This window comes from Puntigrus tetrazona, chromosome 10 (assembly GCF_018831695.1).
Source record: "Puntigrus tetrazona isolate hp1 chromosome 10, ASM1883169v1, whole genome shotgun sequence".
In the NCBI taxonomy this organism is placed as follows: domain Eukaryota; kingdom Metazoa; phylum Chordata; class Actinopteri; order Cypriniformes; family Cyprinidae; genus Puntigrus; species Puntigrus tetrazona.
Genome location: NC_056708.1, coordinates 7,102,116 through 7,118,369, shown reverse-complemented (window position 1 = coordinate 7,118,369; position 16,254 = coordinate 7,102,116). Strand labels below are relative to the sequence as shown.

The 16,254-nt window shown below is 39.4% G+C and overlaps 1 protein-coding gene across 1 annotated transcript; it reads right to left on the bottom strand.

The window, feature by feature from the left end:
• Positions 1–396: 396 nt before the first annotated feature.
• LOC122352586 (protocadherin-10) lies at positions 397–4,967 on the bottom strand. Its single transcript, XM_043250041.1, has 4 exons — positions 2,127–4,967; positions 1,126–1,187; positions 922–1,034; positions 397–838 (listed from the first exon to the last, which is right to left on the bottom strand). The coding sequence occupies exons 1-4, from the start codon at positions 4,593–4,595 to the stop codon at positions 579–581; spliced, it is 2,904 nt and encodes a 967-aa protein (XP_043105976.1). The 5' UTR covers positions 4,596–4,967; the 3' UTR covers positions 397–578.
• Positions 4,968–16,254: the final 11,287 nt, after the last annotated feature.

The following is a 16,254-nucleotide window of genomic DNA, read 5'->3' as shown; positions in this document are numbered from 1 at the left end:
TCTTCTTCCATTTTCTATATAATTATTTAAAAGCTTGCTGTGTGTCTTAAAGCAGACTATAACTTGTCACAGCACTCGCATATTGTTGCTCTTTTGTTGGTTTTGTAGCTTTGGATACATCTGCTAAATTATTAAACGTATAAGTAAATTATTAAAAGAAAAAAAAAATCAGGTAATATTTTTGCTACTTTTCAGTCTTATTCTACTTGTACTTTTTTCTGACAGTGTAGCAGAAAGTGTGAAGAGATTTTATATCATCATCTCTTTTCGGCACAGCAGTGGAAAACCTCGTTTTTTTTTGACAAGAAGACAGACCAACGAGTTACATTATATAAATTCTAATCATTTTATTTATTCTGTACATTTTGATTGCAAGAGAGATACAAAATAGGAAAATACAACCCATATCCTTATCAGTACGGGGCCATAAACACTGCAAATAACTAAAAAAAAAAAAAAAAAAAAAAAAATGAAATGATTATGAGCACTTTTAAGTCCTGTTGTTGACAAATCATATAGTACACATAATCCAACTTAAATATACACAGCTGTACACAGGAAGCGATCTACAGGGAAAATCATTTGAAAAAATCGTTGGTTATTACTGCATCCTCTTGATTGTTAATGTTTGGCTTTTTCTTTTTGCCGAAGGTTGAGAATGAGTTGCAGGCTTCAATGTCCACGTTGTTTGCCAGTTTGAGCGTGCAGAGGGCCGAAGGTGTTCCGGGAATGTAAACATTATGCTGATAGTCCGGTGGGGGTTGAATTGAATCCTGCGGATTGTAACGTGTCCACGAACGGTTTGGAAAACCTCCAGCCTTAGACGACGTCTTATAGTCTGTTTTGAATGCGAAAAAGTTGCATAAACAATTCAGGAAAACCATATATGAAGCTGAACAGAAAAAAATGTAACGAGTTTACCGTGCACGTGATTGCCCCAGGTCCAGTACTGCGGGACAGATGTGTAAGCATAGTAGTCTGAGTCCTGAATCAGTCTGCGCTGCAGCGTCCTACCTGTGTTTATCGGAGTATGGCTAGGAAAACAAAAACATGGACGCGTCAGAGGCTTTGTGCGGGGGTGGGGGGGGAGGAGAGAGCGACAGAATCGGTTTGAATTTTAATCACCCTTTATATGTATAATTGAGCTGGTTCTTGGTCAAGGTTTGGTCTTTGTTTCCTTGTTTGAGCTGCAACGGGGAAAAAAAAAGAGTTAAAATATTTACTCCACTTACACTTCAGAGGTTAAAGAATGCGCAAGAAGAAACGCAAAACGCAATGCCAAGAAGAGAAAAAAAACCTCCGAGTACATCAGAAACGGTCGCTAAGGCACTAAGTGACTTTACTAATTCATCACCTTGTTGCGGTACACCTATTTTGGAGCGATGACAAAAATGCATTTTGTTTATTTTATAATTTATTTATGAACTTTGCGTTAAGAATTTTAAGGTCTAGTTCACAGAAGAAAAGCCCCTCACGAAGTATAGCATAAAGGTGCAAGAAAAATTAAACAAACAATATAGTTTGCTCAATTAACCTCATTTCTGTTTATCAAATATATATAATTGCATATTTTTTAAATATATTATAATATTATATATTATTATGCCATTATTATAGAAAAATTATTACAAATATGTTTGCTCAATATTTAATTTTACTGCTGTTATCTAATAATAATTATTATTGTTATTATTATATTTTAATATATATATATATATATATATATATATATATATATATATATATATATATATATATATATATATATATATATATATATATATATATATATATATATATATATATATATATATATATATATATATATATATACACTCACACAGAGAGAGAGTATAGCTCAAAGGTAGAATAACTATATTGATATATGATAAATGTATTTAATACATAATTTCTATATACTATATCTTATGTTTTGCTATTATATTATATACTATACATTCTGTATATATTACATTATATACTATACATTGCTGTTGTCCTAGTTCGTACATAGGCATTTCCAAATATAATTTATGTTTTCAGTTACATTACAAGTCTGAAGGTGAAACATCTGAAGTCTCCACCTAGTGGACAAACTTGAGATCATCTTTTTGTTCCTCACTTACTTCGTTCGGAGAGGTCGCCGCGTTCCTGGCGCCGAGACTGTGGCTGGCTGGACTCCAGGTCAAAGTTTTGTTTTCTATTTCTTTTATATTGTTTCGGGAAGACGTTCCCGCGGGGCTGCACGGCTTGAGGAACATGAAGTCGCTTCTAGACGACTCTGGAGTCAGACACATCTTATAGCAGTAGTTTTGACCCACCGGGTTGCTCCCGTTCACTTCCACGCACTGCTTGGGTCCCTTTGACCCCGGAGACAGGTGGATGTTCAAGTTGGACTTTTTAACGACGTCGGTGGCGGGGTCTTCAGAGCGAAATCCGCAGCACGAGCTCCCGTCCTTCAGTCCCTTAATTGTAGCCAGGACGATAATAGCCACGAGAAACGCGAACGAAACGGCGCCCAGAGATACGATTAAATACAGCGTGAGGTTTGACCGGGACTGGGGGCTGAGCGCGAGGTCACCAAAATCAGGCGAGGATTCTGGCACGCTGTCAACAACTGACAACATGACGGAGGCCGTGGCCGAGAGCGGCGGCTGACCGTTGTCCTTGACCAAAACCACCAGCCTCTGTCTCCTGGGGTCGTTGTCCATCAGCCGGCGTATTGTCCTGATCTCCCCGGTGTAGAGAGCGACGCTGAACAGACTGAGATCCGTAGCTTGGAGGACTTCGTAAAAGAGACGCGAGTTTTGCCCGGCGTCCGCGTCCATGGCGGTGATTTTAGCCACTAGGTACCCGGCGTCGGCGTTTCTGGGGACAGCTACGACCGCCGCGGTGTCGTTCTCGGGCAGCGGGGACACAACGACCGGAGGGTTGTCGTTCTGGTCCAAAACAAACACGTTGACCGTTACGTTCGCGCGGAGGGGCGGAAAACCGGCGTCTTCGGCTTGAACCGCGATCTGAAAGTTCCTGAGCTGCTCGTGGTCGAAAGAGCGCAGCGCGTAAATGTTACCGTTGTCTGAGTTGATGGACACGTAGGTGGACACCGGCATCCCGTGGATGTCGTTTTCTAGAATGGAGTAGGATAAGTAGGAATTCTGATCCGCGTCTGCGTCTTGAGCGGTGATGGCGCAAATGGAGGCTCCCGGCGCGTTGTTTTCGGTCAGGTAGACGGTGTACGAGGGCTGTCTGAAACGCGGCGCGTTGTCGTTGATGTCAGACACTTGCACTAAAATCGTTTTCCTCGTGAAAAGCGGCGGCGAGCCCATATCGCGCGCCGTGAGAGTAACGTTATACTCCGAAACGGATTCTCTGTCCAGAAAATCACACGTGACTAGCGTGTAATAGTTTTTAAAAGAGGAATGCAGCTGAAAGGGAACGTGATGAGGGATTTCGCAATCAACATTTCCGTTTTCCCCAGAGTCCTTATCCATCACGCTAATGACTGCTATCACCGTCCCGGGTGGCGCGTCTTCTTGAACCGGCGTGGATACGGATGTAAGAATCACTTCTGGAATGTTGTCGTTGACGTCTACGACGTTAACCATAACTTTGCAGTGCACCGCCACCGCCGACGGCCCCTTGTCTTTGGCTTGCACATAAATCTCGTGCATCCGCGCCTTTTCGTAATCTACGAGTCCTTTTACTTTGATTTCTCCAGTGCGGGAATCCACGCCGAACAGCTCGCGCACTCTCATCGGAGCGTGGCCGCTAAAAGAGTACGCGATCTCTCCATTGGGCCCTTCGTCTAAATCGCTGGCGTTCAGTTTGATCACGACCGTGCCCCTCGGCGCGTTTTCAGCCAGCCTCACTTTATAAAAGTTCTGATCGAACACGGGCGCGTTGTCGTTGGCGTCCAGCACGGTGACGTTTATTTGCGCGGTGCCCGATCTCTCCGGAGAGCCTCCGTCCACCGCCGTGAGAACCATCAGGTGAGTCTTCTGCTGCTCCCGGTCCAGCGGACTTTCGAGGATCAGTTCTGCGAATTTGCTGCCGTCGCTGCGCGTCTGGACATCCAGGACAAAGTGCTCGTTCACGCTCAGCAGGTACGAGCGCAGAGAGTTATCACCCACGTCCAGGTCCTGCGCGCTTTCCAGCGGGAAGCGCGATCCGGGAGCGGCCGATTCGGATATATCCAGGTTGAACTCGTTCCACGGGAAAACCGGAGAGTTGTCGTTGACATCTAATATTTCGACTTCCACTCTATACAGTTCTAACGGGTTTTCGATCACGACCTGGAGATGGAACGAACAATATGGATTTTGTTCGCACAACTCTTCTCGATCGATTCTTTCGTTAACAAACAGAACTCCGTTTTCTAAATTCACCTCCAAATACTGCCGTTTCGCCCCCGAGACTATTCTAAACCGTCGGATTGAGAGCTTGCCGGTGTCCAGTCCCAGATCCTCCGCGATATTTCCAACAAAAGCCCCGTGCTCCAGTTCCTCCGAGATCGCGTAACGAATCTGCGCTAGAACTGCATCCAGCAGCGCGAGCGCCAGGCAGGATACCTGCCATGCCCGCATCCACAGCTCCATTCTCAGTGCGTGCCTTCAAACGAACAAACCGCACGTTCATTTAAGCTTTAACACGGTGGACAAAAACCCACCCGAACGCACAGCAACATTTGGAGAGAGAACGAGCGCGCTAATGATAACCTCGTACTCCGGCGCTGGAGCGCGCGCCTTTGGCCAATGGCACTGGAGTGAGAGAGTGTGAGTGCGTTTGGATGAGAGAGCCGGAAGGGGTGGAGGTGGAATGGGACCTGTGTGTCGGAGAGGAGAGGTGCCTCACGACAGCAGTCGCAGTTAATGCCACACACTCGTTTTTATATTACGCCTTCCTTTTTTGCTCAGAAACATTTTGTTTCAAAACGATTAATTAACGATATCAATTAAGGTTTGCTTTTTAAGCACACGGTTCTCGCAGATCTCTTTTTTTAAGATTCATTTTGCAACCTGCCATAAACCTTAAATACTTAACCCAGTTATTTAACTCACAATCTTCAACGTGTTTAAGAAGGAAAAGATGGGCAGACAGTTCTGCAATAAGCGTCAAACACAAAAACACACCTAACCTTAGGCCTTAACTATTTTTGATATTAGTTCAGATATAAAAAGTTTTAATTACTTTTGGTGACACTGTGTCCTTGCTATCTATCTATCTATCTATCTATCTATCTATCTGTATATAAGCGCTGACGAATGATTAATCCCAACTAATTGCATCCAAGATAGAGTTTGTTTTTTTTACACGACATGTGCGTGTTTACTGTGTACTGTATTTATTATGTATATATAAATACACAGGCATACAGTACATATTTTCAAGTACATATTATGCATGCATTTACATGTATGTATATATATATATATATATATATATATATATATATATATATATATATATATATATATATATATATTCATAAAGTGTATAATATAAATAAATATATTTAATAACGTAACATATTTTTCTTAAATATATGCATGCATGTTTGTGTATTTATATATACATTATAAACATACACAACACACACACACACACACATATTATGCATACAAAAACTTATTTTAGATGCGATTATTCACAATTAATTGTTTGACAGCACTTACACATGCATACATAAACACACACACACACACACACACACACACACACACACACATACACACACGGTAGCCATTGGCTTCTTGGCTTTGTCAACCGTTTAATTACCAACATTCTTCAAAATATCTCATTTTGAGCTCAACAAAAGAGAGAAACACAGAGAGAAGAGAAAACCTTGAAGGCGAGTAAATTTCAGGAGTGAACTATTCCTTTAATTTCCAGATCAGTCTTTAACATGATGGCTTTCCTGTGGTGGGTTACAAGAGCAAGCACGAAACATCGCTACCTTTCAAACAGTTTCAAAAGTACTCTATAGCTTCCTTTCTCCTTCCTCCCGCTTTCCTTGACAAATAAAGAAATTCTGTTTTAAACAAGCACCAAACGCAATCTGTCCGTGGAATGAAACTGCAGCAGATGGCATGATCTTCCAAGGGCTCGTGCTCTTTTTAATTAATGTAGTGGGGATTAAAGGGCCGCGGGTCCGGATCATTAGTGAACAGTGGTATTAAAAGGTTTTGTGAGGCATAATCCAGCCGCTCGCGATTGGCTGAACGGCAGACTACAGGGTTCCCATGATATTCTCCTGCTTTCCATTACCTTAAGTGCATACTAAATGGCATAGAGCCGAGTCGGAAATAAAGCAACTTATATCGACCCACCGAACAAACACATTTACTCTCATTAATGGCCAAAAAGAGGACACACGTGTGGCGTGGCGCAAACAGTTGTTCTTCTTGTTTATCGTCATTCAGGAGTGCGACTTTTTAAAGGAAGCTTTATAGTTTTCTGCTCAACTATGCTATTTAAAATGCAATATACTAGCGAATAAATATGCTACAGTACGTATACTTTATCAGGAAGGCAATTGAAAATTTAATTAGGGGTCTCGGACGCCCTTCCCCCGAAACGCTGAATTAATAAACAGCAATATATAAACATAATATAAATGACTTTTTTCGCCGCAAACAGCTCAGTTAAATTCCTACTGTGACATATACCTAAATATAGAGATGCAGTTTCTATTTTTAAAAGGTAAACACCTCTAACTTAAGGGTGTCATGCGGTCCAGACATTAGACCGGCATTAATTAAAGGCTCGTTTTCTTTCTATCTCTGAATTGATTTTAGCAGAGTGGTTTAATGATTTTGAATTAGTCCGTAGCCTACATTAGCCTTCGGTGAACTCCATAAATGCGGATTGACCTACAACAGCATTGTAAACACTGTTTATAATCCAAAGAGTCTGAGGCTGCAGAAATGAGTCTGACTGCTCAAAACTTTTGACGATGGAATAAACAGAAATTTAGAGATAATCATAAATGCAAATAGTCAATAACTTTTCAATAGCTATAAATACATTAAAAATAAAAAAGATATTGTGAAATGCTACCACAACTTAAAATAACAATTATATATATATATATATATATATATATATATATATATATATATATATAGCAAAAAGTGTATTTTTTTTATTATTATTATTTTTTTTTTTTTGCTTTTATGGAAATATTTCTTAGTATACTCAATAAAACTTTTTAAACTTTTTCCACGTAACTGATTTAGAATGCATTTAAGTAACAACATTATAAACTTCAGTTAATTATGTAAAGTTTAGTTGAATCAACTTAACATTTTTGACTTTGATTTAATCTGTTAATTAAGTTCAGTTATTAAAATGTAAAAATCTAAAATCATCACATTCAAGCAAAACTAATATTCAGTAAATACATTCAACATTTTTTTACAACTGTTTCCAAGAAGAATAATTAGTACAAAATCTAAAGACTACAGTCCAAAAAAAACTTGTTTGGCATAGTGCGTAAGAGTTTTGTTACATCCATGGCACGCACAAAGCAGTTTCTTTCTTTCTTCATCTTTATTTATTATTTTTTTAATAAATGTTAAACATCTTTAAGTCATGTTAGCAGGTTCTCAGCCCAAGCACATGCTCTAAACTTATCCAGCCCTGTGCAAAGCATGAAGGGGAAGTACACTTGTTATACAAGTCAATTAATTTATGTACTCTAACTCAAATTAATTAAGTTGTAAAGAATTGTGTTGGGTTTAATATTGAATTTAATAACTTAAGTAAATTAAACAAAGCATCAAATATTAGTTTTGGCTTCATTGAAACATGCCATTTCAAAATGAAAATACACAACAGTTTTAAGTTAGTTTAACACAAGTAAACAGTGATGGAGAATAAAAAAGGTTGAAAAAGAAAGGAAGGAAGGAAGGAAGGAAGGAAGTACTTTTTCTTTCCAGAAGAAAACATCAGGCCTTGGAATAAAGTTTTAGTTAAGCTTTAGGTTTTGCAAAAGTGGCTATAAATGGTTCCACACATAAATAAACGATGAGTTACAGTTCTGCACGAATAAAGAACATTCTATCAATGTAAATGTTAGATTTTCACATTTCTATCTTTATTTTTATCTATTGATTTGACGAGGACTCTTAAAAGTAAAGGTGCAGCCTCACAATGCCATAGAAGAACTTTTTGTCTAAATGGTTCCATAAAGAACCTTTAACATCCGAAGAACCTTTCTGTTCCACAAAAAGGTTCTTTACGGATTATAAAAAGATAAGGAAGAGTTCTTTAAAGAACCTTTGACTGGATAGTTATTTTTGTTGAGCCAAAAATGCTTCTTCTAGGGCATCGCTTAAGCACCTCTATTTTTAAAGAGTGTATAATTAAAAGCGAAAATGAACAAAGGCTACATGAAGCAGTTATTCTAAGCAAGAGGAATATCTTCTGGAGGAATATCTGCCTTACAAACTCGAAACGATTGAACTGGAAAATCCCGGTCCTGACTGTAGACCTATATAATTGCACCTTCGTGAACCGCCACGGGGTGGAGGCAGAGTCTTCTGCTAATTACCCCATTCCTCCCCGCAGGCCTGCGGCAGCCAATCACGAGGACAAAGAGCACATTTTCATTTACGCATCAGATCTCTCTCTCACACACATGCAGACAGCGTGGAGATGGGGCAGAGTGCCACAGACGGAGAATGTCAAGAATGCCATAGGAATGTGGGCACTGCCCTCAACGTCTTTCTCTCACACACACACACACACACACACACATACACACAAACATGCTCCTATGTCATTTCAGCATGACTTGCAGGGCTGGATATGTACTGGCAGGCCTGATATGTGGAGACTGGTGGTGGTGGGGGGGGACAAGAACAACAAGCGAAAGACGCGGAGAATGAAGATAGATTGAAGGAGCAGCTGGATGGACAGGACTCAGGAGTAGAGAAGATAGTGGAGATGAAGGGAGCAAGGGACAGGGGGAGGAACCTGCTGAATAACACCTGCTTCTCAGCTGTGTCAACTGAAGGATTCCCACAGAAGACGGACAGATATTTATGGAGTGGCTGAGGAAATCATCCAGCAGCCACACTGCTGTTGGCACACATGTGATGCTCTGAGTCATTCTCATCTGTGCCGAAAACCAACTCAACGGCCAGACTGAAAACAAAACATTCTTTAAAATAAAAAAAAGAGGCGAAATACATGTGTTGTGTGGAATATTGCTGAAACATTTTAAAATAGTATGTTATTATCTATTTACATAAATCCATTTTCAGTGTGTATTCAATATGTTTAAATACATGTTTATAACACATTTGTAATTTTTTATAAACACATAAATATTTTCTCAAAGGTTACTAAAACATTAAAATAAAAGTATTTAAAAGTATTTTCTTTCCCATATATATATTGTTAAAGATATTTTAAAAATACAAACAAATGAATTTACATTTTTGTATTAATAAATATAATCTCATGTTACATTATGGAATGCAATAAATATGATTTATTTATTGATCTTAAAATTATTCATTAAATATTTATTTAGTCAGTTAAATATATTTATTAATGATGTTTATTAATAAAATTGATTTAAATCTATATGTTGGGAATATTAAAAAAAAACTATCAAATAAATAGCATTTACTTTCTATTTTCTATATAATTAAAACAATTTAGTTAATTTATTTATGCTTGCTGCATAACAACAACCCTCTGTAGATAACGTCTGACACAGATAAGCTTAAAACGGTAGGAACAATCTGCATACATACAACCAGTAACTTTCATGTGGGTAATTACAAAACATGGAAACATTTAGACAGATTTGTTTTTTCAAGCGGTTCCCCGTAAGACCGAAGGGGGGCAGCAGCAGCAGCGCTCCTGAGTCAAACCTTCTTATTATAAGTGAAAACAGATGAGGCACGTGGCAAACAGCCACATGTAATGCATTTAAATCAGATTTTGTTCTCAAAAAAAAAAATGTTTCAGGGCTAAATGACAATCATACAGTTGTAGTTTAGCCCAAACCACCAACTTATACGAACGGCGAAATCTTACATAAGAACAGACCTCAAACCAATCCCATTTATTTTTGTTTAGGGATCAAAGCGCCCCCGATTCTGTAGAAATGGTTAATTGCATACGAGAGAATTTAATATCGTAAATAGATACGCTATCCCCGATCTGCTTTATTACAGATTAAGGGGTGTGGGTTCTCTAATCCTGCACTGACAGGCATCTAAATGGTTGGACGCGTTTGTGAGTTGTAGCTATTTTGATTTGCTCAGCTATTGTAAATCAGAATAACACATACCTGGTGTTCCCGGAAAACCGTTCCTTTTATCTCACATCTGCTGTTATTTTCACAAAATAGTTGAACATCTTTCTGAACGCTGTTACATGGTTAAATGCGTTCTCTTTGAACACTAAATCTACGTAATGTGGTTGAAAACAATGGAAAAGAACGCATTAAGAGCTTAAGCGTCTGTGCGGAACCTCATCTGCAGGTGGAGCCCAGAGAAGCACACCGCAGACTGGAGGTGCATTAGGGTTTGACCTTGAGAGGGTTCAGCGCGCGTGAGAGTGTGTGTGTGTGTGTGTGTGTGTGTGTGTGTGTGTGCCCGCGGGGTTGAGCGTGCGTGTGTCCTCCCAACATCTGTCAGATGCATTATATTTCATTAGGCTTTCACAACAACTGCCGTACCTGCGCAAAACGCGACGCTCCTACGCTCGGGCTTTTATTAAAACGCATTCTTTTTAGGGTTTCGTCTTACGTTTGGACCGAGAGAGAATGGCTCATCGGTTTCTGATTATGTAAACAGCACGTGTAAAGTTAAGATGGCGATTTTGCTTGAATATTTTATTTGTTGTTGTTGTTATTATTATTGTTTTCGAGGTTTTTGAGTGTAGTTATCTGATATGAATTAGTGCTGTCAAACGATCGACCAAAATAAATTTTTTTTTTACATAATACGAGTGTGTGTATGTGTACTGTGTGCATTTATTATGCATATATAAATACAGTATATATTTAGAAAATATTAACATGTATTTACGTGTACAGTATATATGTAATTAATCTATTTGTGTAATATATATTACATATAAATACATTTCATATATTTAGTATATAAACATAATAAAATGTTTCTTAAATGTGTACACGTATGTGTGTCTATTTATATAGAGAGAATTAATTATGTAAATAAAAACCAAATAAAAATTTTGGATGTGATTATTCATGATTAATCTTTTGACAGCAATACATTTTATCTAACTGTATAATTATATGATTATATAGTTGTATGATTTCATTAAATGTGTCATATTTTAATACAATACATTTATTATATTAAAATAATATTCTTATATTAAATATGTTACAATATTGTATTAGAATTTCCAGGCGCTTTATTGAGAAAAAAAATCATTCACTTTTTTAATTACTACAAATATTGTGCATACTTTATTGCTATTTACTTTTTATGGAGTATTTAATATTTGTATTCATATTTTATTATTATTAGTATTCATTATACATACATTGCACAATATAATTAACTTATTAAATAAATACTAATAAAATAAAACACTGTAATTGCATTTAATAATTTTAAATAATAATTTAAATTAAATTATTTACATTTAAAATAATAAACTAATAAAACTTACTTTGTAACTTATTTCATATGATTAAATAATCAATAAACAATTGTATTAATATATTATAATAAATAAATGTAAATAAAATAACCCAATTTTATAAACATAATACTTTAATAAATTATATTAATATTTATATCAATACATCTTTTTTGTGTGTGTGTGTGTGTGCGTGTGTGTACACCGATGCACGCACACACGCACACACACACACACACACACACACACACACACACACACACACACACACACACACATTTCTTATGGTATGGAATGCACCTGTTCTTATTTGTGTTTATGCATCTCATATTTCATTTCTGCCTTCGTTTCTATGAATTCAGGGCAGTTAATCCCTCTGAGTCAATGTTGTTGCTCAAACAGCAGCATAAACCACTGGGTTAAAACAACAGTTCCCCAAAATATACAGACGTACTCTGTAGAATAGCATGTTTGCTAAAGCACCTGGCAGCCGCACAGCTCTTGCAAAACTTGACGATAATGCAACCCAACATTCCAGCATCAAAAAAAAAGCGCAAAAAACTGCTCCTCACAAGACCAGAATATTTTTTGTTCTCGTCTTTTTTTTTTTTTTTTTTTGTCAGCGTATATATGTGTGTTTATTTGCCAGAAGCCCTAAGGTCAATGATGTTGTAGCAAATTAGAGGTGAGTGACAGCTGGCTAGCACGGCTGACAGATTTGAGGAATTCGGGCAGTCTGCGAGGACGGCCCTGCCTGAATGTTAAACACTTTTTCCACAAAGCTCAAAGGAACAGTTCTACCTATTAGCAATTCAAACGCACGCGCATTCTTTTTCCTCTTGCTACTTACAGAAACCTGGAATCGCCGAGTTGTTTTAGGCAGCGCTAATGTCGTTTACGTCGACATATCGCGGGCAGATTGGATTAATTAGAAGCTGGAAGTGCATGACCAGACGACGCGATTGTCTTTTAACCAAAACGCGCATGAAGAGCGCGTCTACATGAGCATGCGTCTGCGAGGTTGCGATAGACCTGCGGTGGGCACGCCGAAAACAAATTCGTTCCCACTATGCAGAAAGGAGGCAGAGAATGTCCATTTACGTACTTGTAGTTCAGTGGCTGCGGTCGTGCGCTCTCGCCAAGCGCACGGAGAGAGAGAGAGAGAGAGGAGACCTGCGGTTTCAACCCAGCCAGAAAGGAGGGAGGGAGAGAAAGAAGGGGAGCAGAGCGGAGAGCGATGACAGCTCATGATGTTATACATTGCAAATGCGAGCTGGGAAGTGACCGAGTGCGGGTTAATAAGCCGTAGAATGAGGAAAGAGTCCAGAGATGACAATGCGGCGCATGTAAGGGCACACGGGGGCTGAAAAGAGGGCTTGTGAAAGCGTCTGAAACACGCGAGGCATCTTGGAAGGCGTTTTGGGGCGCGATCGCCAGCGTGATGACATCCTTCACAGCTGAGTTTCAAAAGAAAAACCCGAAAAAAAGGGTGCGAGGCGAACAGCGCGCGTTTCTGTTACCTACAGTGACCTTTTTTGCTCCTCCGTCGCTCCACGATCCTCCTCCTCCCTATTATGCGGCTCCCGGCTTCCTTTTTCCATCGCTCTAGCCCTTTCTTTTCACACTTCACTCCCTTTTACACCTTCGTCTCCCTCCGCCGACTTCGGTTTGCCGCCGCTTCCCCTTCCTCCCCGGGCCTGCTAATCTATTCCAGAAGAAAGGCTACCATGGAGAACGCATAACAAGTGCTCATACTTCAGCACGGGCCAAGAGAGAAATAACACAGAGAAGGAAAAATGGGAGTGGGGTACAGACAGGCAGAAAAAGGAGAGAAAGTGTTTATTCAAACGCTGACTCCTTTGTTGTGGTAGGGACCTGTCTTATATTAGAAGTCTGAACTCCCTTCAAAGCCTGGAAAGATGGAAGATGGGCCAAAAGGAAGAGAACGAACGAGACAGAGGGAGACGAACAGGAGAAGGAGAAACTCCTGTTTTGTCTGAAAGCGGCAGAATTGGAAATGAGAAATGAGCGGAGGTTAAAAAAAAAGAGAGATTGAAAGGGGAGAGCAACTCCATTGAGAGAACGGATGAACTACGCTCGGTTCTGGACTGCGATCGCATTCAAACCGTTCGGCCGAGGCTTTCAAATAGTGATATTCATAAGCACTTCGGTACACGAGAAAATCACGCGCTCGGTTCTGGCCCGATGTTGATTTCGGCAAAGATTCATTTTAACTGTCCAAAGGACATTAATGATAACTACAAAGATAGCTGTGATAGTAGCGTCGACAAAAACGTCACCTGCCACTTTAAATGCTTGAGGTCTATAAAGCAGGACGGATTGAATGGCTGTCATTGTTCTGAACGTTTATCAGGCACTTCCCGATCTCATAGGAAAACAGTTCACCACCTAGAAATAAAAACCATCATCACTTTCTCACCCTCTTGTTCCGAACCTGCATGAGATCCTTTCTTCTGTTAAATATAAAAAATAAGAACGTTAGTAAACATTCTATTGACTGCCATAGTATTTTCTTTCATACTATGGAGGTCAATGGCTACCGTCAGCAATTCTGTATAATTTTATATGACATGATTTACATGGAAACACACCAATTTTTAATAATAATATTAATAATAAATCATAAGCACGAAGGTCCACTCTTAAAGGAAATATGTGATCTTGCTGTGTTGGGTGCAATGCAGTGTTTCTACACAGTTTTAAAAAAACACATTATTTTCCACACACCGTACATTATTGTCGCTGACCCTGAACCTTTAAAATGATCATAAAATTATTAACTAATAACTTTACAGTTTAAAGAAAGTTCAAGTTTAAATACATGCTTTTCATTGTTTTTATTTATCTTTTTTTTTTTTTTTGAAATTGTGTCATATTTCATCCTCCCAAAATCGCCCCCCATTTACCTCCACTGTAATCGTTTCACAATGAAAGTGAATACGCTCGATTTATGAAAACACTGTAACCTTTTTTTTTTTTTTTTTTTTTTTAAAGAGGTAATCAACATAAATGTTCCTTCAAGAAAACTAAAACAGAATATCGAAATTCAAAGAGCTCTGAGAGAATGCGCATTTGATACCTTTCACATGAAGATCTCTGGACTTCATCTAAAAATTCTATCTGGGTGGAGGGCCCTGCAGTCCAGACACTGAAAGACAAAGAGCAGAGGAACGCTGGTACAAAAGGTTATACAATCAAAACGGTGAGTGCGATCCAGTCGACCTAACCAAGTCTAATATAGCTGTTCGCACAACCGGGTGTGTATACGTCGAATACCTGATCATTATGACCTGCTAATTGCTCGCTGCTCTCCGGCGGAGCCGAAATACCAAACCGTTACACTAATCAAAAATGTTTGTTGTCTCTGGAAATTACGGGATTTTTAAGGTGAGAGGAAATGAGTTATGGTATTTTGGAAATGTGACACGGCTCATTTAGGATGTTCAAAACCGCCAAAGCGGGCCGTGACCTGTCTAGCTACCCGCTAATTTACATCTTTCTCCTTTACTCGCACACATCTATCGCTCCTCCTGGATGGGGCACAGGGGTGCTGGGGCGAGAAAAGGGAGGGGGTGGAGGAGCATGCAGCGCTGGCGCTTGTTGGCTGACCCGGTGTCTGCGGTTCTATCGTGGTCAGAGGAGGGGGGGGGGAACGGGCGGTGTTTCTGAAATCCATGTGAAATGTTCATTTTGGAACGACTTGTTGCTTACATACCTCTCTCACACCCTCTCTTCTATTTTGAAGTGTTTAAATATGGCCTAATGTTGCTCAGTACCCCTTTTAGGTTTAAGAGAAAGCTGGGTTTTAAGGGATGCGCTAAGTAAGTGTTTGTTTAGGTTCAGCTGGTACTTATTTGCCAAGATAGCGTGGCGGTTTTACACTTTACACTGACACCTGTTGGTGTGGATGCGCTGTTGCTTGTTCGTTTACCTTTGCGTGTGTGTTTTTATCTACCTTACACTACACACACACACACACACACACACACACACACACACACACACATATGTATGTATATTGAATATCCCACACTGAATCACGACACACTTTCATGGTGGTAGCTATTTGTGGGTTGTTTTTTTATCGCTCCATTTTATAAAAGGGTTGCGGGAGCGAGAGTGTGTGAATTTTTGGTTTTGCCCAATACAATGTAGACGTATTTGTGCGTAAAACGTCTAAAACGCGTTATCTAAGCAATGTCTTTAGTATTATTAGCTATTATCAAACGGCGACGTGATGTCAACATGGCGGCCACCATGAGGGGGCGCCCCGCTCCATGTGGATTAAAACCGTTTTTTTTTTTTTTTTACATAACTGACAGGACTCGAATGTTATCGCACGTGGTATTTCTCCCAAAAAAAAAAAAAAAAACATTTAACGCGTTACTTGCACGTTTGCACGCTTAAGCGGGACGTCCAGGCGTCGCGTTTAATAAAAGGTCGGTCGGTTTATGCAAGCAGTTTGAAAGTGCCGAAAGTTTTGATTTCGGTTATTGCTGGACGGTCGAAGCGCTTCTCTTCCACCGCCCCACCTTGGTGATGATAAGTGAGCTAGAAACATCGTCCCATCATCATCCCTGCCCCTGCGCGCACCCCGCC

Coding starts and splice junctions, on each gene's coding strand:
- LOC122352586 (XM_043250041.1), bottom strand. CDS start 4,595: ATGGAGCTGTGGATGCGGGCATGGCAGGTATCCTGCCTGGCGCTCGCG. Junction 1,035..1,125: donor CTCAATTATACATATAAAGG/GTGATTAAAATT, acceptor TTGTTTTCCTAG/CCATACTCCGATAAACACAG. Junction 839..921: donor CTGGGGCAATCACGTGCACG/GTAAACTCGTTA, acceptor CATTCAAAACAG/ACTATAAGACGTCGTCTAAG.